At 52.4% G+C, this 24,729-nt stretch overlaps 2 protein-coding genes, 1 long non-coding RNA gene and 1 other non-coding gene across 8 annotated transcripts; 2 read left to right on the forward strand and 2 right to left on the reverse strand.

Annotated features, from left to right (window-relative positions):
- Positions 1-2,997: 2,997 nt before the first annotated feature.
- HMGA1 (high mobility group AT-hook 1) lies at positions 2,998-8,472 on the forward strand. Of its 2 annotated transcripts, none has more exons than XM_002914316.4 (4): positions 2,998-3,176; positions 4,905-4,988; positions 5,650-5,700; positions 7,102-8,472. In XM_002914316.4, exons 1-4 carry the CDS (start codon positions 3,042-3,044, stop codon positions 7,153-7,155), a joined length of 324 nt encoding a protein of 107 aa, XP_002914362.1. In that variant the 5' UTR covers positions 2,998-3,041; the 3' UTR covers positions 7,156-8,472. The 2 variants fall into 2 exon arrangements, with proteins under 2 accessions (XP_002914362.1, XP_002914361.1); XM_002914315.4 differs by having other exon boundaries at positions 2,998-3,143.
- Positions 8,473-8,605: 133 nt separating this feature from the next.
- On the reverse strand, positions 8,606-11,159 carry SMIM29 (small integral membrane protein 29). 4 transcript variants are annotated; one of them, XM_019794248.2, is made up of 5 exons: positions 11,029-11,159; positions 9,833-9,956; positions 9,563-9,588; positions 9,132-9,237; positions 8,606-9,046 (listed from the first exon to the last, which is right to left on the reverse strand). In XM_019794248.2, the coding sequence occupies exons 2-5, from the start codon at positions 9,881-9,883 to the stop codon at positions 8,981-8,983; spliced, it is 249 nt and encodes an 82-aa protein (XP_019649807.1). In that variant the 5' UTR covers positions 9,884-9,956; positions 11,029-11,159; the 3' UTR covers positions 8,606-8,980. The 4 variants fall into 4 exon arrangements, with proteins under 4 accessions (XP_019649807.1, XP_019649806.1, XP_002914359.1 ...); XM_019794247.2 differs by having other exon boundaries at positions 9,132-9,198; positions 9,773-9,956; XM_002914313.4 differs by having other exon boundaries at positions 9,773-9,956.
- Positions 10,632-24,308, forward strand: LOC117802317. The gene is made up of 3 exons (XR_004625451.1): positions 10,632-10,740; positions 22,144-22,469; positions 23,929-24,308. It is a non-coding gene; the product is annotated as an uncharacterized LOC117802317 (long non-coding RNA).
- Positions 18,006-18,112, reverse strand: LOC117802537. The gene has a single exon (XR_004625906.1). It is a non-coding gene; the product is annotated as a U6 spliceosomal RNA (small nuclear RNA).
- Positions 24,309-24,729: the final 421 nt, after the last annotated feature.

The raw sequence follows: 24,729 nt of genomic DNA on the forward strand, positions 1-24,729 counted from the left end.
AGCGCGAGTTGTGCACCCGGCGGAGCCCGGTGCACCTCGCGCGGCCGCGGCTCCCGCCGGAGCCCGAGCCCGAGCCGGGGCCCGGGCTGTGGGGGGCGGGGAGAGAAGCAGGCTGCGGCGCAGCAGGCGAGTGGGGGGCCCGGCGCCCCCCGCAGCCTGGGGAAGTTCTAGAAGTGAGGGGGATGGGCAGGAACCCCACAATTCGGCCCTGTTCCCGCTCGGCCTTTCTCCCGGTGCCCCCCTACGCAGATGAGGCCGAATCGCGGGCCTGGGTTTGGGGCTTCACCCCGACCCCACCTCTGGCCCGGCTCGCGCCTCTTCAGCCCCCAGGGCCGGGCCTGCCCTCCGCCCCCACAAACAGGTTTCTCTGCTTTGCAGGGCTCTGTTGGAACTAGTCCTTTGACTCCCCGTTTCCATTTTTTTTTTTTTCTGGGGCTTTATTTTGCGGGGAGGGCGCGGAGGGAGGTGGCTTTCTTCCTCTACCCCGCGCCCGCGCGCGCCAGGTTTCCTGCCCCAAGGCGGGCTTGGGTGCCCCCTCTGGCAGGAAGTGGGGCCGGGTGCACCCGCGTGGCGGTGCATGCGGTCGGGGTGCACCAGTTTCCCGCGCCTGCAAGAGCAGCCCGTGCCCCTCCCCCCGCGCGCTCTGTCCCCTAGTCCCGCCGGCAGACCTGCAACGGCCCGGCGCGGACACTTGCAGAGTCACCATGGGGCCGGGTTTGGAGCAGGGGGCGACAGGCACTTAACCAGGCTCCCGGCGGTTAAGGAAAGTGGCGGGCTAGAGGGGTCGCCAGTCATCTACTCTATCCTGCTCGCCAACTTGCTGTGTGACCTTGGGCAACTCATCAGGCCTCTCTGGGCTACTTTTTCCGGAAAACAAGGGAGCCCCATGATGGTTTCCTAGAGTCGTTCTCGTGGATTCCCTAAGCATTTGTGGAAAATACACACTGCATGCATGGTGTATGGAGGGGACAAGCGTGAGGCCCAGAAGGGCTTACTACAAACTGAAGGATTCCGGTAGGGCCCTAAACATGGCTTCGCCTAGCCAGGCTTCTGATATTCAGAAACAGGTGGAAGAGACAAGCGTTTGTTGGTCTCACCAGAGAGGGCCTCAGGCCTTCATTCAGTTCCTGGAGGCCTGGATGAGGGGGGGGGTTGGAGCCTGGATTAAAGGGTTCTCAGTAGTAAGAGATGGGGGGGAGCTCCAGATGATGCAAGAACTTTCCCGGAGACCCACCAGGATTCCCAGGCTTGCTGGGCCCAGGCTTTCTGGGATTAGGGGCTAGCTTGGCCCAACTGGAACCCCCTCTGAGAGGGGGCCTTCAGCAGACCTCATGTGAGGTCAGCACTCATTTAGGCTGATTAATTTTGATGTTTAGTTTGAAGGGGAACGTGTGGTGTAATATAAGATTCTAATCACGGCCTGTAATTACAGAGCCGGCCAAGCCACTAATGACGGAGCAGGATAAATCACCAACCACCTTGTTTAAGAGGGTCTTCAAGTCTGAAATATTATAAAATAGAATAATTACCAGACAAAGTCTCGCCGTCTGGAGAATCTTGATGCTTGAGGCTGGGGGCCTCAAGCCCTCCAAAAGTCACAAGTTTGCAAAAAAACTTTTTTCCCTCTCACTGAGTTAAAATTGGAAGTTGTCTGAAAATCTGAAAAGGGGGAAGAAAAGTCATTTTCGAATGTTCTAGTTCTCATTTTGATTGGGGTGAGGACTTCCCATTGTGGATATATTTTCACTATGATCTGGTTTGATCCTTGGCGTCAGTGTGGAAGGGTTGTTGAGGTAGCTGTCTTATCCTTACCCCCATTTCACAGACTGAAAGTCTTTTAGAAGGGAAGCTGCTTGGGCCCACTGTTTGCCCAGAGCAACCAGGGACTGGTTACCAGGGGGGTATAGAGCCATGGGTCTCCGGTTTCGTGGCTCTGCAGCTGGGAAGACAGGGGGCTCGTACTGAGTGGGAGGAGGACTCTTTTTTTAAGCTTCTGGAAGAGGCTCCCGAACGCGGGGTGCCAGGTGCTCCTTGCATTGGGTGGTTTAGGTAAACTCAAAATTAGCAGGGCCGATTAAACCCAAAACGGCCTCTGAGAAAAGGGAAGATGCTAGAAAAGAACCAAGAAGCTTTGAGGACCAACCCTGCCAGGGTGGGGAGGACAGCTAGCATCTGTTAGAAGGGTCTCAGCAGAGAAATTCTGTCCCTCCTGAAGACAGGCACCAAAGGGGAAGAGTTCACTGGACCCCAGGTGGTGGGTGGGGTGGGCGCAAGGGGAAAAGGGCGACTCACCTTTTAGCTTTGGGTTTCTTTTCCTCCCTCCGCCACAGTTTCAACCATCTTCCCCCTTCCCAAAACTCTTCCCAGCCTTGAGTCCCCAGGGCTCTACCCTGGGGAGAGAGCTGACTGGTGGGGTGGGCATCAACCCTGGCCAGGTGATTGGTGTGGAGTGTCAAGGTTGGGCCTGAGGCTTGGACCATGGCGGGTAGGCAACACTTGGCCAGGTAGGCCGGGGACTGGTGCCCATGGCTGCCAGGAGTCCAGGGCTTATTCCCTCTCTCACCTTTCCTCCCTTGTTGCCTATGAGCCGCTCAGGGCTGTCTTCAGGGAAAGGGCAGTTGGCTAGAGAGAGGGACCCCAGGCAGTGTGAGGACTCCCCCCATCTATACCTTTGTCCAGGTGGCCTCAGCCCCATATCTGAGCTGGCTGTGCCTCTTGGGCCTGGGCCCTGTGGGGGTGGCAAGACAACAAAGCACCCTTCTGAGCGGGAGATAAGGAGCCGATTAGGGCCAACGGCCCAGCCCCACCCTGCAGCAGCAGCGTGCTGGGGCTGGGCAGACCCCGCTCCATCACCCGATCCTCAGCAGGGCAGGAATCCCGGGTATCCCTGGGAGCAGGCAGGCTCCCACAGTGCCCTTTGAGGGTGGGAGTGGTGAAGGGGGTAGGAGGTGGCCGAAGCAAAGTGCTGCATTTAAAACAACTTTTCCTGTTTCCCAGCATCCCAGCCATCGCTCCTCCACCTGCTCCAGAGAGAAGGGAAGATGAGCGAGTCGAGCTCGAAGTCCAGCCAGCCCTTGGCCTCCAAGCAGGAAAAGGACGGCACTGAAAAGCGGGGGCGGGGCAGGCCGCGCAAGCAGCCTCCGGTGAGTCCCGGGACGGCGCTGGTAGGGAGTCAGGTGGGTGTCCGAACCTTTGCCTCGGTTTACCCTTTTGGGTTAGGGAGGTGCCAGGTGTCTCAGCAAGTGAAAACTGGAGCAGAGAGCTGCAGAATCGTTGCTGTGTGTGTGTGTGTTCCCCCAGCACATGCCGACGCTGGTCAGCTCCTGAGACCCCAGGAGAGAAGCGGGGGCTGAGAAGCCCTGAGCCTGTGCCAGACCATCCAAGCCAGAGGTGACCTCGTGGTCACACCGGCCAGGGCTCACACCCTGGTAAACTGCCCACCCTTTACTTCACTGTCATGGACCAATGGCTTCATAAAAACATAGTGAAGAGGAGTTTGCGTGTACATGCAAGTTCCGGGTTTCTGATCCTTACACTCATTGCACATACTGCTCTGTCCATTAACCAGAACATTTCTAAATACTTAACTGTCAGTTTCTGGACTTCCTCATCCCAGGCCCATAACAGAAAGCTCCTGGGCCAGCACCTGTCCGGGGGCACTGCTTCGTGTGGCCCTGGGCCAGGCTCCGTTCTGTCTCTGTAAAAGGAAACGGAAGCCCCGAGAACTTAAAAATGTGGGGAAGTTGGGGAGAAAGTGACCCTCAGGACCCTGGTCCTGCTCCCCACTGAGGTCCCGTGGGGTTAGAAGGCTGGCATGGCACTTTGGGGCACCCTAGGGAGCATGGCCAGTCAGGCTGTGGGGGCCACCTGTCATACGGTGGGGATCTGGATCCTCTCAGAGGCGCAGCAGCTGGTGAGGCCCGGCTTGCTTCCCTTTCCCGGGGAAGAGGACAGGAGTTGAGGTTGACCCTTGCTCTTGGCACGATGGGCCTCGGGCTTCCCCATCTGTAGGATGGAGAGCACCGTCTGTACTGACTTCAGGGCGACATGAGCCATGAGGAGTCTGAGTGGGGGGCTTCGGCTGCCTCTTCCAGAGCCCGTGGTGTGTGGAGGGAAGTCATTCTCTTGGTCTGGTTCCCTTGGCCTCCACGTCGTGCCTGTTAGCCGGGGTCCACAGGGGGGTGTCCGAGAGGGGGTGTTGGGTTACTGGACCATAGTTCTAAACAGCCTGTGGGCAGCCACCCTGAGATGGTAGCTGACAGGCCTTTACTGCCCAGCTTCTAGGCATTCTGCGGCAGCTTTTTATTCTGTCAGGCTTATTAAAATTTTAGCGGCAACCACGGCAGGGATCTCTGGGTTCCCAACATCTGGGCATGATTCCTTCTCCAGGAGGCAGCCTGGAGGGAGTCTGGTTTGCAGGTAGAGGCTGGAGGCTCCCTCTAGTGGGGGGGCATCCTTTCCCCTCTTTGGCATCCCCCACAGTGGGTAGGCAACTGTCTCTGCCCAGTTCTGGACATTTCCACACCCTTCATTTAGTCTCATGATACTCTGTGAGGAAAGTCTTGTCACCATTTACAGTTGAAACTGAGGCGCAAGCATTCCATGTCTTGTCCAAGAGCTTAGAGCCCAGCGGTGGCAAAGCTGCCCCCGTGCCACCTTTCCCTTTTCTGGTTTCTTGTCATCTTGTTGTCACAGGGAAGCATGGGGGAGGGGCTTTGCAAAAGATGGTTGGAGTGAGAACTTGAATCACGAGGGCTCGCCTGCCATGGCTCCTGTGGATTTCTGGGTTGGGGTGCTGGCTTGCTGACTCAGTCTTGCTGGGGGGTGGGGGAGAGCTGTGTCTTTTGAAAGGGGTGGGACAGGTGGCATCTGTGTGTCCCTGATTACTCAATCTGTCTTTACAGAAGGAACCCAGCGAAGTGCCAACACCTAAGAGACCTCGGGGCCGACCAAAGGGGAGCAAAAACAAGGGTGCTGCCAAGACCCGGGTAAGGAGGGAGGAGGACGGCCCTTCTGCCCATGGCCACAGCTGTGGGGAGTTCTGGGAAGGGACCGGCTTGTCCCGATTCTGTCCCCTGCGCCCTTTTCCCTGGCATGGGTGGCAGTGGGTCTTGGCTAATTGGGGAAGGCAGGGTGATGACGGAAGCCTCACTTCGGGGGCCTTGGTCCTGCCCAGGACAATGGGGAACTCAAGTTAGAAGTCATACAGCTTTCCTCGTCTGGAGAAAGGCGAGTCAGGGAAAGGGAAGGGGCGGCTGCACCAGTCCCTGCGCTGAGAATGTTCCATTCCGGGGTCCCCCTGGATCCCGAGGGGGTAGGGATAAGCAGGGAAGGCCACATTCACAGTGGTAGCAGCCTCTCAGAGAAGTTGTTTTGTTTTTTATTTTATTTTTTTCTGAGACACGACTCATATCCTCTGAGTCATGGGTGGAGGAGGGAGTGGGGGGCGTGTGTGTATATTGGGGGGGGGTGCAGTGTGGCTGGCCAGTCATCACCAGCTGGACTCGGGTGGGCCTGCTGGGGTGAGAGGCCCAGGCTGCCCTGAGCGGAGGTAGGTAGGTCTGCCCCTCCCCATCGGGGCACTGGTCATTGGGTGAAGACTGTCCGGGGACCTTTTTGACTTAGTGGATCTCTTTTCTGCCCATCTAGAAAACTACCACAACTCCAGGGAGGAAACCAAGGGGCAGACCCAAAAAACTGGTAGGTGAAGGGACGGCGGCGGTGTGGTTTGCTGGGGAGGGTGTTTAAGAATGGGTGATGCCCAGTCCTGTGCGCTCAGCGTGCAAGGGTGGCTCTTCCCAACCTGAGCCAGGAATAGCGCGACATCATCACCCTACCCGGGCCTAGAGAGGGAAAGGGATTTGCGTGTGGCCCAGGGTCCTGGCACCCAGCCCAGGGCTTTTTAAAGGGCTGTATCCATGAGAAGTAAAGGGTCCCAGGTACAAACCAGACTCAACCCCTGCCCTGCCCTAGCGGGGGGTGGGGCTCCTTCTCTTTGCTCTTAGAACAGACTCAACTTCTAGGGGGAACTCGGAAGCCATCGAGTCTCCTTCTCCCCCTGCCCCATAGTAGAAATGAGGAACGAAGGCTCCGTGAGCAGAGGGTGAGGTCTGTCCTCACCACGGTCTTGGGTAGGGACGAAGAAGCAGCGAAGGAGCTCAGCCCTGGGCAGGGTGGGTAGTGCTATGTGCGAGTTGCGAGGTGATCCCACACCCCGGCACCTCCTCACCGGGGATCCGCCGTCCATTGCTGAGCCCTCAGATAGCTGGTCATGGAGGAAGGTGGGCCGAGTCGGGAGGCTGCCTCCAGGGCCTCCGCTGAAGTTACGGCCACCCCAGCCCTGTTCCTCCTGGCCCTTTTCTGTCCCCCAACCTGCTCCCTGAACTCCCTGAGGCCTTCATTCCTCGAGCTGAGCCACTACCAGGGTGAGGAGGGGGGTTAGGGGGTGCTGGCTGGGCCCCAGGAGTGAGTAACAGGAAACAAGTTGTTTTGGAGTTTGTGCCTGGCACGGGGGCCGCAGGCCCGTGTGGTGTCCCGACATTCCCGGCCAGTGAGTGAGCCCCGGCGGCACACACTTCCCCTTCCTCCCCGCCCCGGCCTGGGGTCAGCCCGTGGCCTGGCTCCGAAGCCCTGCAGCCCCGCAGCTGCCCCTGCGGGCCAAGGCCACCTGATTCCCCTGCGCTGCACCCAGCAGCGGGGGCTCCTGCACCCTGCAGGCGCCCCTTCCCATTTCCTCTTCCTGGCCACCTCTCCCTTCCCCTCCTACGGAAAGCCGGTTGCTTCCTCACTTGCCACTCGGAGCTCTGCCCCCACCCCCCTGAGCGCCCACCACAGGTCCTGGGGCCAAGGGGGCCTGGCTGTGTGTGAGAGCAGCGTGTGTATGGGGTTTTCTTCCCTCCCTTTAAATTCTTCCTTTTTTATGAATGAAACTGGGCCGTGGAGGTTGCTGAGTCACTCACACACTCAGCCCTGACTCATCCCCCTTCTGGAGAGCCAGGGAGCCCGGGAGGGGTGGGGGCCATCGTGGCCTGTGCGCCCCCCCACGGTGGGGGGAGGGTGGCAGGCCTGGCACTGCTGCTGACCGGCCTGCCCCCCTCCCAGGAGAAGGAGGAAGAAGAGGGCATCTCGCAGGAGTCCTCCGAGGAGGAGCAGTGACCGCGCCGTGCCGCCTGCTCCCTCGCCGAGGAGCAGCTCCCTTCTGGGACTGGACAGCTCCGCTCCGCTCCTGCCCCCCCCCAGGCCCACGCATCACCGCCACCCACCTGCGCCCTCACCGCCACACTACACAGCACACCAGCCGCTGCGGGGCCCCAAGGCCCGAGTGGGGAGCAGTTTCCTTCGGTCTCGGTTTCCAGCGACCCCTCACCCACACGCACACTAGCCCTTCCAGACAAAGCCGACTTCCCGCCTCGCCGCACCCCGCCCCTGCTGCGTCCCCATGCTCTGTGGTGGGGACATTGCTGACTGGGCTCTTGGTTTTGGGGGGTCCCTTCTGCTCCCCCATTCTTCCCTCTGGCTTCCCACGAAGGGGCCTGGGAGGGCTCCCCTGGCCTTAAAAGGGGCCCAAGCCCCATCTTCTGACCTGCCCCACTCCACAGCACTAGCAGCAGCAGGTATGGCCGATGGGGAGGGGGGCTCGGCCCCAGGACACCCCCTGACCAGCCTGTGTCTCACTAGGTGCGGCTCACACCCACTTTTCTTCCTCCCCCGCCCTTGCCTGGTCCTTGCTCTAGGTCAGACAGCCCCCTTTGGGCACAGGAAGGAAGGCAGGAGGGGTCTGAGCCCGCTACCCTCTCTAGATGGGCTCCAGCCCACCTCCGCCCCACCCTGGAATCTGTTGCAGTGTGGGGGACTTCCCCCTTCCTCCAGGTGAGGTCCAGGAGGCCCAGGTTCCCTGCGGCGGCTTCCTCAGGTGGGCAGGAGCCACTGCCCAACCCCATCCGCTTCCCCCCTAGGCCTCAGTTTCCCCTTTCCTCACACGGGGCACTAATAACAAGGAGCTAGCCTTGCCCACTCCCACCCTTCTGCTCCTCCCCACCCCCCAAGGTTCTGGTTCCATCTTTTCCTCTGTTCACAAACTACCTCTGGACAGTTGTGTTGTTTTCGTTCAATGTTTCCATTCTTAGACATCCGTCATTGCTGCTGCGACCAGCGCCAAATGTTCATCCTCATTGCCTCCTCCTGTTCTGCCCACGTTCCCCTCCTCCAAGATGCTCTTAGGGGAAGGGGCCTGGGGCAGAGCAGGCTGGGTTACCGACCACCCCAGTCCCAGGGAAGGTGGGGCCCTGCCCCTAGGATGCTGCAGCAGAGTTGGGGGGGGGCCTGTATTGACCGTCGAGGGTGTAGGGGCCACCTTCTCCCCCCTGTTCTGCCGGGGAGGAGGTAGCCATTATTTGTCCCAGCCTGGGGCCCCCCATCTGGTTTCCTATTTGCAGTTACTTGAATAAAAAAAATATCCTTTTCTGGACCGGAGTCCTTTTGTGGTGGGTACCTGGGGTAGCTAAGGTGAAAGCCAAGGACGGGGGGGGGGGGGGGGGGGGGGGGGAGAGCATTAACTCCAGGGAAGGTAACTTAAGCCTCTCCTGAAAGAAAGCGACCACACCCCTAGCCACAAAACAGTTTATTTACAAAATATATATACTGAATACTATACATTAGGCCCTGTCACCATGGAAAGAAATCCAAAGCCAGGTTAGGGAGGGCTCAAGAGAGGTGGTGCCCAGGAAAATGTCTCCAACCACCCTTCCAACCGGGCAGGAGAAACTCTGAGCCCAGGGGGAGCGGTGGAAGGCTGGGCCTACCAAGGACTGAAGGCCTGGCCAGGGGAGCGAGGCGCTGCCAGGGACAGATGGGAGGAGAGGAGACCCAGTTCCCAGCAGGGGGAGCCGGGTGAGTGCAAGTGGGGAAGGAAGCCGCAGGCTGTAGGCCCCGGGCTCTCCCAAGACCCCATGGTTCTGGGGAGCAGGGCGGGGGGCTCAGGTTAGGTCTTGACATCCAGCAGGGGCATCCGCTTGTGCTGGTAGCCACTCTGCCAGCCATGTACCACCTGTGGGGGAGGAGACCACAGGGCTAGGTCTGGGGCAGAGGCCGCAGCACCGGGCTGCTGATTCTCCTGCCCCCCGAGTGCTCACCTTGGGGTCCCCCACATCCGAGAGCAGCTCCTGCTCAGCCTCATGCAGCTCCTCGGCGGGGTCGTAGCTGTACATGGGGAGCAGGTGATGGCGAAGCCGGTCCGCTCTGGGGAGCAGGGGAGGGCGCTCAGCCCGGGGGCGCCCACCCCCAACACCTGGCTGCCCTGTCTTCCTCTCCAAGGCAGGGACCCTTCCAGCGGGAGCCTTTGGGGGCACACTAGGGTTCTGAGAATACATGCCCCGTTCTAGAAGGGACCCCTCTTTGGTGGGTAAGCCCAGTTTGGGCAGGAAAACCTAAGGGTGTAGGGAATTTCAGGCTTTTGTAAGGAAAGCCGAGGGGCGTCTTAACCGTGGATGTAGAGAACCCGAGCCTATGGGAAGAAATGTAAGCTGAATGCACGGGAGGTAACACTGGGGACAGGGACACTCACCGCTTTTTCTTCTGGACATACATTACCTGTAACAGAAACAGCGCTGTGGAGCCTGCTGACCCAGGATGGCCCACGAAAGACCCACCTCTACCCCCCTTCACCCATCACAGCAGGATAGCTGAGACATGTGTGCAGGCGGGCTGGACCAGCACCCCCCCACCACCTCAGCAGAGGTGTGGGTGTGTATGTGTGTCCGTGGGGGCTCCTTACCACAGCCACCACCACCCCGACCAGGGTGATGAGGAAGAAAGGCCCCAACACATAGCCCACCATGGAGTCACTGTTGGCCTGAGGGGCATTGGGCACTGTAGTGTTACTCATGACATCGGCAGCCGGAGGCCCGGGTAGTCAGCATGGGCAGTAGTGCCTCGGGAGGGCGCCTCCGCTGGGCTCCCTGGGGAGGAGAAAGGGAGGTTATCAGTTTCACCCAGGGTGACACCCAAGCTGTGGATCCCTCTCCAAGAGCTGGTGGTGTATCAAAACTTAGGTCAGGCACTGGGACGAGGGACCCTCCAGGTCAGTGTGCTGGGTGTAACCCTCCAGTGACTCCAGGGAAATCCGGGGTGTAGAGGGCACCAAGGGGAGGCCCAGAGTCCTGCCTGGCTCCTATCCCCAAATCAGGGTGGGGCCCAGCTCAGGTGCTGGCCAAACATGTGCACATTTCAACTGGGAAAAGCTAAGATACACATTTCCAGCTCCTATTCCAACCTCTTGGGACACTGGGCTGCCACCACCTATCCAGTGGAGCAAAAGGGGGAGATCTGACAAAAATACGAGGGTCCTGCACTGTGAGGCCTAGGGGGTAAGGTAGGAGCATCTGAAGGAGCTTGCCTCAGTCCCGGTCCAATCCCCACACTTTAGGCTATAGGCCCTCCCTATGCCCTCCTTGTCCCTGGTGTTACTGCAGATATACAGCCGGGACAGCCTCTCCCCCACTGGTCTCGTGCCAGGGTGGACACAAGTGGGCAGGGCTGGATTGTATCTGCGAGGTGATGTCACCTCCCTCTGGTCCCCACCCGGGGCTCCGCCCAGGTCCCTCCCCTCTTAGCCTGGGCTGACAGGCGGAGGCGAGAGGGTCAGCTCCCGTCGACGGATATTAGGAGATTGTCGATGGGCTCCTGTACGCAGACCCCAAGGTCCCCGACCCCGCTTTGCTTGGGTCTCCATTGGAGGGCAAGGTATGAACTACCTGTCCCGGTGTCCGTGGGGGCACCGAGCTTCCCCGGTCGCATGCACACCGTCCCACGGTCGAGGGGACATGCCGAGGTGGGGCGGGTGTCGGGCCGCTCCTAGGATGCGGACCAGCATCGGAGAGTGGGAGGTAGTTCCCACGGCGGTGGGCGGCTCAGGCCGGGAAAGGGAGGTTTGGGGCTGAGCAGAGGGCCCGGGTATCCTGGAGTCCCGGCACCCCGAGACGTGGACCCGTGCTGGCGCTCTGCAATCCATCCAACCCGATCATGCCTTACCTCCCGCCGCTGCAGCCCGGACAGGAACGCCCTCGGTTGGCTCCCAGGCCCCGGAAGAGCCGGCAGGCGCGTGATCAAAGGACCCGGGGAAATGGGCGGGGCCTCAGTCCCGGGGCCCAGCCAATCCAGTGGCGGAAGGCGGACGGCCCGGAGACTTCTGGAGCGGCCAATCCGGAGATGGGGGGTGCGCGGTGCGAAGGCGGGGAGTGCCCGGGTTGCAGGGTCCACCCCGCGGCAGCAGGGGGCAGGCGAGCGCTGCGCAGCGGGGGGAGGAGAGTGCGCGGGGAGGGGCCGGGCGGAGCCGGGGTGGCTTCCCGGCGTCCCCCGGGGCGGACCCCCGCCGGGCGCCCGCTCTGGGGAGCTCCCATTGCCGGCTGCGGCCGGGCGTCGGGATTGCTGGTCCTCGGGGGTGGAGCCCAGGTGTAGGCCCAAGCCACGCCCTGAAACTTAGTCCCGGCGTGCGGCGACTGGCCGCTGTCCCCGCCACCGGGACCTTGCCCGGGACCCACAAGGATTCCATTAATGTTTGCGGAGCCTTCCAAGCCTCCTAGTGCCCGGAGTGGCCCGATGGGCTGTGCTCTGAGGGTAGACAGAGTGGGCAAGCCTGGGTTAGCTGTTGCCCTCATGGGACCTGGGATCCACTTACCCTCCACCCTTCTCTGCGCCTCAGTCTTAAGGTCCGTGAAACAGGCTCTTGTGAGGATTAAGCGATGACGTGGATAAGGAGTCTAGCACTTACACGCCCTGTTAAATCCCCCGCTAACCTCCATCCGGTTTTCAGGGGCACAGATGCAGCAGCGGGGTGCAGTCCCCCTGGGCCACAAGGAACTTGAGAAGTAGGTAAATTCGGAAGCTCTACTGCTCTGATCCCTACAGTGGCACACACTAGAGATGGACTGATGGATTTTACCAATGTCAGCATCCTGGTTGTGATATTTCTCTAAGTTAGCCCTGGGGGAAGCTAGGCAAAGCGAACAGGGGTGTCTGTTGTTTCTTACAACTGCACGTGAATCTACAATTACCCCAAATACATGGGTGTAGCTTTGTACCCAGACCTTCCCACCTCTTCCCCAAAACCACACTTAGGAAAACTCCAGACTGGCAGGTGATGGAAGACACCCAAGAACATAAAAGTTGTGGGACCCGAACCAGGCGGAGGCCCTCCAGGGTCCTTGGGTGCTACTGGAGATAGAGGGATAAACTGGACCACCTTATTCTTGCCAGAGAGCCAATTGCATGGACATGGTTGAGTCACTTGGTCTGGTCTGGCCTGTTTCCTCAGGCTTTTCCAAAAGAGGTTGGATTAGGGCAGGTCTGATGCAGAGATGACCCAGCCTAGAACCAGAGGGCAGTTGGGAACTCTGGCCTCTTGCCTTCAGACACCGTCATCTGACTGGTAGGAAATCAGAGATAAAGGGAAAGGAATGACAGAAATGTCCAGGTCTGGAGGCTCCAGGTGGATTCTCAGGCTTTTGAGTCTCAAGAATAAGGAGACCACTCATCCCAGGCTTCTATCAGAGCTGAAGGCCAAGGGAGGAGGCCATCTTCCGTGGCTGAGCCTGCCTTGCAAGGAGGTTAGGATCAAACGATAGGTTTTATTTTTTTATTTTTTTTATTTTTAAAGATTTTATTTATTTGACAGAGATAGAGACAGCCAGAGAGAGAGGGAACACAAGCAGGGGGAGTGGGAGAGGAAGAAGCAGGCTCCCAGCGGAGGAGCCTGATGTGGGGCTCGATCCCATAATGCCGGGATCACGCCCTGAGCCGAAGGCAGCCGCTTAACCGCTGTGCCACCCAGGCGCCCCCAAATGATAGGTTTTAGAACCTAGATCCCCTTGGCTGCCCACACACCCAACCTCTGTCCTCATCCTCACAGCTTCTGACCACATATCTTGAGGGCCCTCTAGGAGTGGGCTTAGTGGTCAGCTGGCTAAGCCAGTGTGTAGAAAGGACTGGGGTCTCAGTGTCAGAAGCTCAGCATGTTTTTACTTCCCTTACTTCCAGGACAGTTTTAGTATATGTGCTTGCTGAAGTGAGCACGCCTTACTCCCAGGACAGAACACCATTCTGAGCTAGGCAGGGCAGGTGGAGTGACCCCAACTTACAAATGAGTAAGCTGCGGCCCTGAGCAGTGTGGTGGCTTCCCAGGGCCCTTGGTGTGGTCAACTAGGGTGGAGCAGACTGGAATGGCAGCTGGGCCACTCTTTCTGGACAGCTCTGTGCCAGCAGCTGCTCCATGTCTGTATCTGAAGCCTGGTTTGTTCCTGTGATAAGGCTTCGGATCCCATGAGGGCACCCCCAAGCCTAGCAAGGGAACACTTCAGCCCTCCCTGCTCTCTTCATGCTGCTGCTACCTCAGGAAGGGGAGATATAGGGCAGAGCTGAGGCTGCACTCTGCCACCCTGATCAAGTTTTGACTGTCCCCTTACCTGTCTTGCTGTGGTTTGTGCCTGGGCTTATGTATCCACCTTCACTAATGCCTTGCTCATCCTACGTCTCCCTGTTCTGGACCTACCTAACAAACCATAAAAGCAACATTAGGAAGATCAAATTTTTGACAAGTAATGTAAATTCATTACAGAACAAAGCTCAAGATTTACAGGAATGCAGCTATCCAGCCATCAATAAGGTAACAATCATAATGTGTGGCACCCATTAAACAAATGGATCCATAAATATTTAGACATGCAAAGAGGAAGGAAAACAGTCTGTAATCAACTGAAACTAACCTAGAACTGAAAGACGTTGGGCCTAAGGAGGACACTAAAACAGTTATAACTGTATTCCTTATGCTCAAAAAGTTGAGAGACAAGATATAAAAAAGCCTCAAATTGAATTTCTGATGCAAAATCTACAATGTCCAAGATGAAAAATATACCAGATGAGATTAATGGCAGATTAGATATTGCAGAAGAAAAGATAGGTGAACACGAAGGCATTAGAATAGAAATTATCCAAAATGAGGGGTGCCTGGGTAGCGCAGTCGTTAAGCGTCTGCTCAGGGCGTGATCCCGGCGTTCCGGGATCGAGTCCCACATCGGGCTCCTCGGCTGGGAGCCTGCTTCTTCCTCTCTCTCCCCCTGCTTGTGTTCCCTCTCTTGCTGGCTGTCTCTCTGTCACATAAATAAATAAAATCTTTAAAAAAAAAAAAAGAATTATCCAAAATGAAAGAGACAAAAAAGAATCTAAAAAAAAATTACAAGAGCATCAGTGAATTGTGAGACAATTTCAAATGGCCTAATATATGGGTAATTAGAGACCCATGAGAAGAGAAAAAGAGGGGACAAAAATGAAGAAATAAGGACTGAAAAGTTTCCAAACGTAACGAAGATCCAGGAAACACAATAAACCCCAAGCAAAGGAACATGAACAAAATCTATCCGAAGACACATTATAATCAGATTGCTTAAAATGAGCAATAAAGAGAAAATCTTAAAAGATGTAATGTACAAGGAACAAAGTTAAGAATGACATCAGATTTTCACCCAAAACAATCTGTGTAAGAAGACAGTGAAACAATATCTTTAAAGTATTGAAAGAAAACCTCCCAACGTAGAACATGAGGCAAAAATATCTTTCAAAAACATACAATGGCCAGATGATGGAAGCAGCCCAAGGTCCACTGATAGATAAATGGGTAAAGAAGATGGGGCAAAAATATACAATGGAGTATTTTTCAGTCATAAAAAAGGATGAAATCTTGCCATTTGCAACAACATGGATGGAGCTAGAGGGTATAATTCTAAGCAAAGTAAGTCAGAGAAAGACAAATATAATATTTCACTTATGTGGAATTTGAGAAACAAACAAAAAAAATAGGCAAAGGAAAAGAGAAACACATACACACACAAACCAAGAAACAGACTCTTAATGTTAGAGAACAAACTGGTAGTGACCAGAGTTGGGGGGGGAGATGGGTAAAACAGGTGACGTGGATGGAGGTGTGCACGTGTTGTGACGAGCACAGGGTGCTGTATGGAAGTGGTGAATCACTATTGTACACCTGAAACTAACATAACACTGCATGTTAACTATACTGGAATTCAAATTAAAAGTTCGTAAAAAATATCTTTCAAAAACAAAGGTGAAATAAAGACATCTTCAGATATATAAAAACTGAAAGAATTCATCACTAGCAGACCTGCACTACAAAAAATGTTAAAGGAAGTTCTTCAGGCAAAAAAAAAATGTTACCAAGTAAAAATATGGACCTACCCAAAGGAATGAAGAGCTCTGGCAATGGTAACCAACTGAGTACAAATATATGGGTTTTTTTTTTCTTATTACTTACATCTTTTTAAAAGATAATTATGTTTAAAAAATGATAATGTATCATGGGGTTTGTGCACTGAGAACATTTACCAAAATAGACCATATTCTGGGCCATAAAACAAGTCTCAAATTTAAAAGGATTCAAGTTAACATATGTAAAAGTAAAATGTATTATGTCAATAGCATAAAGGCTACACAAGAAATTGAAATATATTATTGTAATATTCTGGGGTGCCTGGGTGTCTCAGTCAATTAAGTGCCTGACTCTTGATTTTAGCTTAGGTTATAATCTCAGGGTCATGAGACTGAACCCTGCGTTGGGCTTGCACCAAGTTTGGAGGCTGCTTAAGATTCTCTCTCCCTCTGCCCCTCCCCCCTGTCAGTCTCACTCGCTCTCTCTCTAAAAAGAAAAGGAAAGAAAGAAAAAATAAATAAATAACAGAAAGATCCTTGGAAAATCCCCAAATGTTTAGAAATGAATAACACACATCCAGATCAAAAAATAATTAGGGGGCGCCTGGCTGGCTCAGTAGGTAGAGCATGTGACTCTTTTTTTTTTTTTAAAGATTTTATTTATTTATTCGACAGAGATACAGACAGCCAGCGAGAGAGGGAACACAAGCAGGGGGAGTGGGAGAGGAAGAAGCAGGCTCCCAGCAGAGGAGCCTGATGTGGGGCTCGATCCCATAACGCCGGGATCATGCCCTGAGCCAAAGGCAGACGCCCAACCGCTGTGCCACCCAGGCGCCCCCCAGCATGTGACTCTTAATCTCAGGGTTGTAAATTTGAGCCCCACGTTGGGTGTAGAGATTATTTAAAAATAAAATTTAAAAAATATTTTAAAAATAATAACTAGACATATTTTGAACTGAATGAAAATGAAAACACAGCATTTGTAGGGCACACCTCTATTAGAGAAATTTATGGCACTAAATGCCTTTTTTTTTTTTAAGAAAGATCTCATGTCAATGACCCAGCTTCCACCTGAAACCAAAGCATGCAGAAGAAAATAACAAAGATCAATGCAGAAATCTTTGAAATAGAAAACAGAAAAATAAAGAAAAATCAATGAAACCAAAAGGTGCTTAAGATCAACAAAATAGATAAACCTCTAGCCAGAATGATCAGGAAAAAAAAATCACCAATATCAGGAATGAGGGAGGTGACATCACAACAGATTTTTACAGTAATAAAAGAATAATAAGGGGGGGGGCGCCTGGGTGGCGCAGTCGTTAAGCGTCTGCCTTCGGCTCAGGGCGTGATCCCGGCGTTCCGGGATCGAGCCCCACGTCAGGCTTCTCCACTAGGAGCCTGCTTCTTCCTCTCCCACTCCCCCTGCTTGTGTTCCCTCTCTTGCTGGCTGTCTCTCTCTCTAATAAATAAATAAATCTTAAAAAAAAAAAAAGAATAATAAGGGGGATATTAGGGACAAATCTATGCCAATACATTCAACAATTTAGTTGAAATAGAGAACACATGGAAAGACACAAATTACCTAAGTGCACTTAAGAAGAAATAGATAAATTTATAACAATCTAGGTTGAATTGATACCATCTTAGCTTTAACAGCATACACTAATGCCTCATATCCAATTCCATACCCCCTTTATGTTGTTATTGTTACAAATTCATCTTTATACATTATGTACATGTGAACATAGATGTGTGATTATTGTTTTATGCATCTTTTAAATCATATAAGAAACAAAAAGGAGGAGTTACATACCAAAAATAAAATAATACTAGTTTTTAAAAATATTTACTGTGTAGTTATCTTCACCAGTGATCTTTATTTCTTTATGTGGCTTTGAGTTATCATCTAGTTCCTTTTTATTGCACTCTGATGGACTCCCTCTAACATTTCTTGTAGGGCAGGTCTACTAGCAACAAATCCCATTAGTTTTTGTTTATCTGGGAATGTCTTTTTTTTTAATTTATTTTTTTATTTTTTTAAAGATTTTATTTATTTATTTGACAGAGAGAGAGAGACAGCCAGCGAGAGAGGGAACACAAGCAGGGGGAGTGGGAGAGGAAGAAGCAGGCTCCCAGCGGAGGAGCCTGATGTAGGGCTCGATCCCAGGACTCTGGAATCACGTCCTGAGCCGAAGGCAGACGCTTAACAACTGAACCACCCAGGCATCCCATATTTGGGAATGTCTTAACTTCTTAATTTTGAAGGATAGTTTTTCTGGATATAGAATTCTTTTTTTTTTAAAGATTTTATTTATTTATTGGACAGAGAGAGAGAGACAGACAGCGAGAAAGGGAACACAAGCAGGGGGAGTGGGAGAGGAAGAAGCAGGCTTCCAGCAGAAGAGCCTGATGTGGGGCTCGATCCCAGAACACTGGGATCACGCCCTGAGCCGAAGGCAGATGCTTAACGACTGAGCCACCCAGACGCCCTATGGATATAGAATTCTTGGTTGAGGGGCGCCTGGGTGGAACAGCGGTTAAACGTCTGCCTTTGGCTCAGGGCATGATCCCGACGTTATGGGATCGAGCCCCACATCAGGCTCTTCTGCTGTGAGCCTGCTTCTTCCTTTCCCACTCCCCCTGCTTGTGTTCCCTCTCTCGCTGGCTGTCTCTATCTCTGTTGAATAAATAAATAAAATCTTTAAAAAAAAAAAAGAATTCTTGGTTGACAGTTTTTTTTTTCCTTTTCTGTCATACTTTATTTTAGTTAATTTTTTTGTAAGTGTAACTTTAAAAATATGGAATGCTTCATGAATTTGCATGTCATCCTTGTGCAGGGGCCACACTAATCTTTTCTGTATCATTCCAATTTTCATATATGTGCTGCTGAAGTAAGCGCCCTATCCATACTTTAAATATATCATCCTACTTGTTTCTGGTCTTCACGGTGTCTGATGGAAAATTAGCTATTAATCTTAGGATGTTAATTGTAATCCTTTTGGTAACCATTAAGAAAACAAGTAGGAAATATACAGAAAAGGAAATGAAGAGGAAATCAAAATGGTACACTAGAAAAAAAATCAAACACATTGGGGTGCCTGGGTGGCACAGCGGTTAAGCGTCTGCCTTCTGCTCAGGGCGTGATCCCAGCGTTATGGGATTGAGCCCCACATCAGGCTCCTCTGCTATGAGCCTGCTTCTTCCTCTCCCACTCCCCCTGCTTGTGTTCCCTCTCTCGCTGGCTGTCTCTATCTCTGTCGAATAAATACATAAAATCTTTAAAAAAAAAAAAAAGAAAAGAAAAAATCAAACACAAAAGAAGGCAGTATTGGAAGGATTAAGGAAGAAAAAGATGACATCTAGAAAAGAACACTTGCAAAAGTAAATCCTTTAATATCAGTAATCTATTAATTATTATTATTATTATTTTAAAGTAATCTGTACACCCAACATGGGGCTCGAACTCAAGACCTGGAGATCAAGAGTCGCATGCTCTACCGACTGAGCCAGCCAGGTGCCCCAGTAATGACTTTATTTATTATTTTTATTTTTTATTTTTTTTTAAAGTTTTTATTTATTTATTCGACAGAGATAGACAGCCAGTGAGAGAGGGAACACAAGCAGGGGGAGTGGGAGAGGAAGAAGCAGGCTCGTAGCGGAGGAGCCTGATGTGGGGCTCGATCCCAGAACGCCGGGATCACGCCCTGAGCCGAAGGCAGACGCTTAACCGCTGTGCCACCCAGGCGCCCTGGGGAACACTTTCTAACACATTCTATGAGGCCAGTATCATCTTGATACCAAAGCCAGAGAAAGTTCCATAAGAAAACTCTAGATCAATATTCCTTATGAATATAGATACAAATCTCAACAAATACTAGTCAATCACATCCGGTGGCCCATTAAAAATGATTATGCATTGTAACCACGTGGGATTTATCTTAGGAACGCAAGGGCGAATTCCTAGGAAATCAATGTCAGCACATTTATAGGGTGAAGGAAAACAACCACATGATCACCTCAATAGATGCAGAAAAAGCATCTGACAAAAACTCAACATCCTTTCATGATAAAAATACCAAGCAAACTAAGAATAGGACAGCCTTCTCAGCAAATGGTGTGGGAACAATTGGATATCTGTATGCAACTTGAATCTATAGTTCGCAACACATACAAAATTTATGATGTGTGATTATATTTCTATAACACTAGAAAATGCAAACTAATCTGTGAGGACAGAAAGCAGATTCGTGTTTGGTTGGGGGTAGAGGCATGAAGTTCGGGAGAGAGGCATCATAAGGAGGCACAAAGAAACTTTTGGGGGTGATAGGTCCATTGACTTGGTTGTGATTGTTTTATATGAACACATATGTCAAGACTTATCCACGTGTACACCTTGAGTATGTGTAATTTATGTTAACTATACCTCAAGAAAATTTTTAAAAATATATGAATAAAGAATGCCTTAAAAAATAATGGAACGCCCTGTAGGTTATCAGTGCGTATTTATTTTATAAATGAGTTAATGGAGTTAATGACGTGACTCAATGGAACAATGCCCAGGGATTGGGAAGGGGAGACACAGAAAGAAAGAGGAACCAAGACTGTAGCAGAATCCTCATGGCCGCCATCATGCTGGTCCCGCTCAGCCTTGCCAGGCTGCTCGAAGTTCCCCGACCCCTCTGCTCATGACCATTTTGAGCCTTGCAGTCAGTCATTCACCACCATGGAATCTCAGAGTCCCTATCTCCAAAATTCATTCATAACATCCACCTACAAATAAGATTATTTTTGCCTGAAAGAAATAACATAAAAGGACTAAATATTAGGTAAATAATAAAATGCTCCATTAGTGTAAGGGACTATTTCCTTTCTTTCTTTCTTTCTTTCTTTCTTTCTTTCTTTCTTTCTTTCTTTCTCTTTCTTTCTTTCTTTCTTCTTTCTTTCTTTCTCTTTCTTTCTCTTTCTTTCTTTCTTTCTTTCTTTCTTTCTTTCTTCTTTTTAAATAATGACAGTGGATTTCTTTTTTTTTTCTTTAAAGATTTATTTATGTATTTTAGAGAAAGAGAGAGCAAGCGCAGGAGCGTGGGGAGGGACAGAGAGAGGAAGAGAGGGAATCCCCAGCCGACTCCCTGCTGAGTGTGCAGCCCAAGGCCCGCTGGATCTCACCACTCTGAGATCACGACCGGAGCCGAAGCCTAGAGTCTGACCCTCAACTGACTGAGCCACCCAGGCACCCCTATTTCCTTTCTGATTGAAAAAGAAAATTACTATCAAGAGTTGGGAGAATATAGATGTAACAAGAAGGAAATAAATTACTCATAATCCCAACTTCAGAGGGTGCTTCCTTGTAGGCTTTGCTCACTTTCGTTAAGCTACTTGGTGTCCTGCCTGCAGCCCCTGTGCTTTCCCACCTCCGTGCCTCACTCCAGCGGTTCTAACACCTCTTTCAGAAGCCCAAGGGTCTCTCTCAGGTGGGTGCAGCAGGGGGCCAGCTCCAGAAAGAGGGAGGAGTGGAGGAAGAGCTCTGGAGAAGACCTTGGCCAGTAGAGGGGGTCAGCCTCGGCCCCCACACCATTCTGGGATAAAGGCCGGCGGGATTGAGAACAGAGGGTCCCCATAGTCTCTGGTGGTCTGAGGAGCTGAGGCATGGGGCCTTGGAGCAAGGCTGTCTCTTTTTGTTGTTTTTGGGCTCCCTCCACTTCATGGTCCTCACGGGTGCTGCGAGAAGTTCCAGCAGGAGGGCCCATCCCAACCTGGCCTCCTGCCTCCGTCCAGCCCTGAGCTGGCCTTGACTGCCCGGGTTCCTCCATGGTGGTTCCAACCCCAGACCCCCAAACTGCAGAAGTCCCCTTCACATGGGTCATTTCTCTGTAACGACCAGGAGGCTCACCCTCCTTCCAAAGCCCGGTGGGGCCAGCAGGTGGAGGCCTGTCAGGTGCCCCCCGCTGGGGCTGCATATCCTGAAGGAATAAGGGAGAGGGGATTCAGTGGGTCCTAAAATGCATCAGAAGGAAGGGGGGCTGGAGGGATCTTTTTACTGGCCAGCACTAGACAGCACTAGAGGCTGGACTTGCAAGGTATTTGCTTCCCTCCGGCTCTCCTTCACCTTCTGAACCCGATCCCCCACCTAACCTCTTTTTCCCTTGTCCTCGGTCTCCTCCAGGCTTCACCAACCTCAACAACGAGGTGGGGACCAAAGTACCTGTGTCTCAGGGTCTCTGTGAAGGTCAGGGCCCTGGGCCTGTATAGGCAGTAAGGCGTTCAAGGAATTGTTTGAACTGATGGGAAAGTACTTTGTAAACTGCTCAAGTAATATTAGCTGTTCTAATTGGTCCACTCTAACTGCTCAGCTCAAGTTCCCCACAAGTCAAACAAATTACCCTTGACTCTATCCCTCGATCTGCAAATCCCCACAACTGCCCTGACCTTTTCGGGTTTCAATCCAAGCTTGGCTTCCCTGGCTGCTCTCAGACACAGGTCCGACACAAGGGACCAGCCTTCCATTAGGGCCTGCCCTAGGTCCCAGAAAGTTCACGGGATCCTGGGCTGAGAGAGAAGGGGAATAGCAGGAATTGGGGGTTTCCTCCCCCTGAAGCACCTTCCCCCTTTTCCCCCCTCTAATCCACAAACTCAAGGCAGGAAGAGTAAGGTGTGGGGAAGGGGCCCTGGTGGGTGTGAGGTTGGTTATTCCAAAGTAGGGAGACTACTCTGGGCGCTCCGCCTCCCCCTGCTCCGAGCTTCTCCCCTGCTAGATCCCAGCGGGCAGGCCGTGCTGGCTTCCTTCCCAGTTTGGGGGAAAGTTGAAGGGCATGTGTGTGGCTGGTATAGCTGTCCAGAGTGCAGGGTGACATTAGGGATACATTTCCCTGTGTTGGGCACATTCCCAAATGATCATTTGGCCCTTTGCTTCCTTCAACCCACATTTCCTAGGTACCTGCTCTGAGCCACTCAGCTGGATACCAGGAACAGAGAGAGTCTCCCTGCCTCAGAGGGTGCCTTCAGAATGAGGGCATGTACAGGAGTTCCACGACCCCACGAGGGGAAAGAATCTCCAAGATCTTTCCCAAAGGAGGGCACGGCACATGTGAGCCGTGGGGCAGCGCAATGGTGTTTGGAGAACGGCAAGAAGCTTGAGGAGATCAGGGGAAAAGAAGGGCAAGGTCCGGGGCAGGAAAAGAATCTGCAGAGGTGGGCAGGGGCCAAATCACAGAAGATACTGGGCGCTAATCTAAGGAGTTGGAAATCTACTCTGAAAGGTATGGGTAGGAGGAGAAACAGGACTATGGCCGGGAAAGTCAATGGGAGAAGGGAGGGGTCCGATGAGAAGTCAGATGAGAAGGAAAGTGGCCTGTGGCGGTCACCGGGCCTGGATGGGTGTGGAGGGAGGCACAAGCCCATGGTATCTGCTTTTCTCTGGGCGGGCGCAGCTCTTGCCGAGTGGGGTCCAGGAATGAAGGGATTAATTTGGGGATGGAATTCTATAGGGAGGCTGCAGGGGAAGAACACGGGGACCGGAGAGATGGGAGTAAATAATGGTGCATGAGTGAGTGATGAAGTGATGAACAGGGGTTAGCCCTGCCACTGGCTGGACCGTGTTTGGTGGCCAGAGCAGGGTAACTGGTTTTTTTTTTTTTTTTTTTTTTTAAGATTTTATTTATTTATCCGACAGAGATAGAGACAGCCAGCGAAAGAGGGAACACAAGCAGGGGGAGTGGGAGAGGAAGAAGCAGGCTCATAGCGGAGGAGCCTGATGTGGGGCTCGATGCCAGAACGCCAGGATCACGCCCTGAGCCGAAGGCAGACACTTAATCGCTGTGCCACCCAGGCGCCCCAGGGTAACTGTTTTTTTTAAAAAGGTATCTTCAGGGGCGCCTGGGTGGCTCAGTCAGTAAAGCATGTGACTCTTAGTCTCGGGGTTGTGTGTGACCCTGACAGCAAGACCGGAGTCAAAATCAAGAGTCAGCCTCTTTAACCGACTGTGCCACCCAGGCCCCCCCAAATTTTATTTTATTTTTCATTTTTTAAAAGATTTTATTTACTTATTTGACAGAGAGTGAGACAGCGAGAGAGGGAACACAAGCAGGGGCAGAGGCAGAGGGAGAAGCAGGCTTCCTGCTGAGCAAGGAGCCTGATGTGGGGCTCGATCCCAGGACCCTGGGATCATGACCGGAGCCGAAGGCAGATGCTTAATGACTGAACCACCCAGGCGCCCCCCAAGATTTTATTTTTAAGTAATCTCTACACCCACTGCGGGCGGGGCTCTACAGTGACCAGGACAGGGTACTACTGAGTGGGTTAGAGGGCACAGTCCTGGCCGCAGGCCCTCAGGTCCGACTGCATACGGTTTCCCCATTTATTACCCGTGTGACCTCAGACAGACTACTTCGCTTCTGTATTTTATCCTCAAAGTTTTAGGACTAATTTTTCACATTTGTGAACTTATTTTCATGCATGTTGTGCATGCATGCACATGGTAAGGGACTCTTTTGTTTCGTTTTTCCATTTGGCTAGTTGGTTGTTCCAACACCATTTACAGAGGAATCCAGTCTCTCCCCGCACGGTGCACATTTCCTCCCGCTCTTAACGTGTTCCCACGTGTGCGGTCTGCTCCTTGGTCCCCTGTTCTATTTTCTCTTTTATTTCTCTATCACATTGTTTTAGTGACTCTTCTATGAAGTTTTTTATTTTATGGCACCTGATTTCCTTTTCTTTCAGGTTTGTTTATTTAAGTCATCTCTACACCCAGCGTGGGGCTCAAACTCACGACTCCGAGATCAAGAGGTGCACACTCTTCAGACTGAGCCAGCCGGGTGCCCCCAATAGTAAGTCATGATGCTGACAGAACGCTGGACTTCCCTTGTAGTCCTCCTGTATTTTCCCTTGAAGTTTTAAAAAATTATCTTTAGACATCCTTGGGACTTGACCCTACGATTTTTTCAAATTAGTCTGTCCAATTTCCTTCAAGAGTAGTTTGCTCCCTTAGCCTCCGTTCCCATTACCAGGCAGTGGTAATGATCACAGGTCCATCGCAGCAAAGCAGAGACTAAATGTAAAGCCGTCAATGCACTGCCTGGTGCCAAGGCCTGGAACACAGGGACCACTCGGATAGTAGTATCATCTTCCTCAAATGTCCAACCCGATGCAGTCACTGCTCTGTTTTAAAACTTTTGTTGGCTTCCCAGTCACGCAAAGTTCAAACAGCCTGCCAAGCCTGACCCTGGCTGACCTTTCCTGTGGCCCCTCCTGCTTCTCTCATCTCCCTGCCCACTCTCGGTATCATGTTCCAGCCCCAGCAAACTTGCTGTTACATGAGCACAGTGCTGTGCCCTAGCCTGGCAATGCTGTTCCCTTCGCTGAGAACTCCTGCATCCTTTATGAGGATGGCTCCTCTGGGAAGGACACAGTCCCTCCCTCAGCCTTCTTTTGATCACACTTGTCACTCTGCACTGTGATTATTTGTCTCTGTTGTGACAGTGAACTCAGCACAGCCCCTAGCCATCCCTGAGCACGTGGCCA

The sequence above is a fragment of the Ailuropoda melanoleuca genome, chromosome 5 (genome assembly GCF_002007445.2).
Source record: "Ailuropoda melanoleuca isolate Jingjing chromosome 5, ASM200744v2, whole genome shotgun sequence".
NCBI lineage: Eukaryota > Metazoa > Chordata > Mammalia > Carnivora > Ursidae > Ailuropoda > Ailuropoda melanoleuca.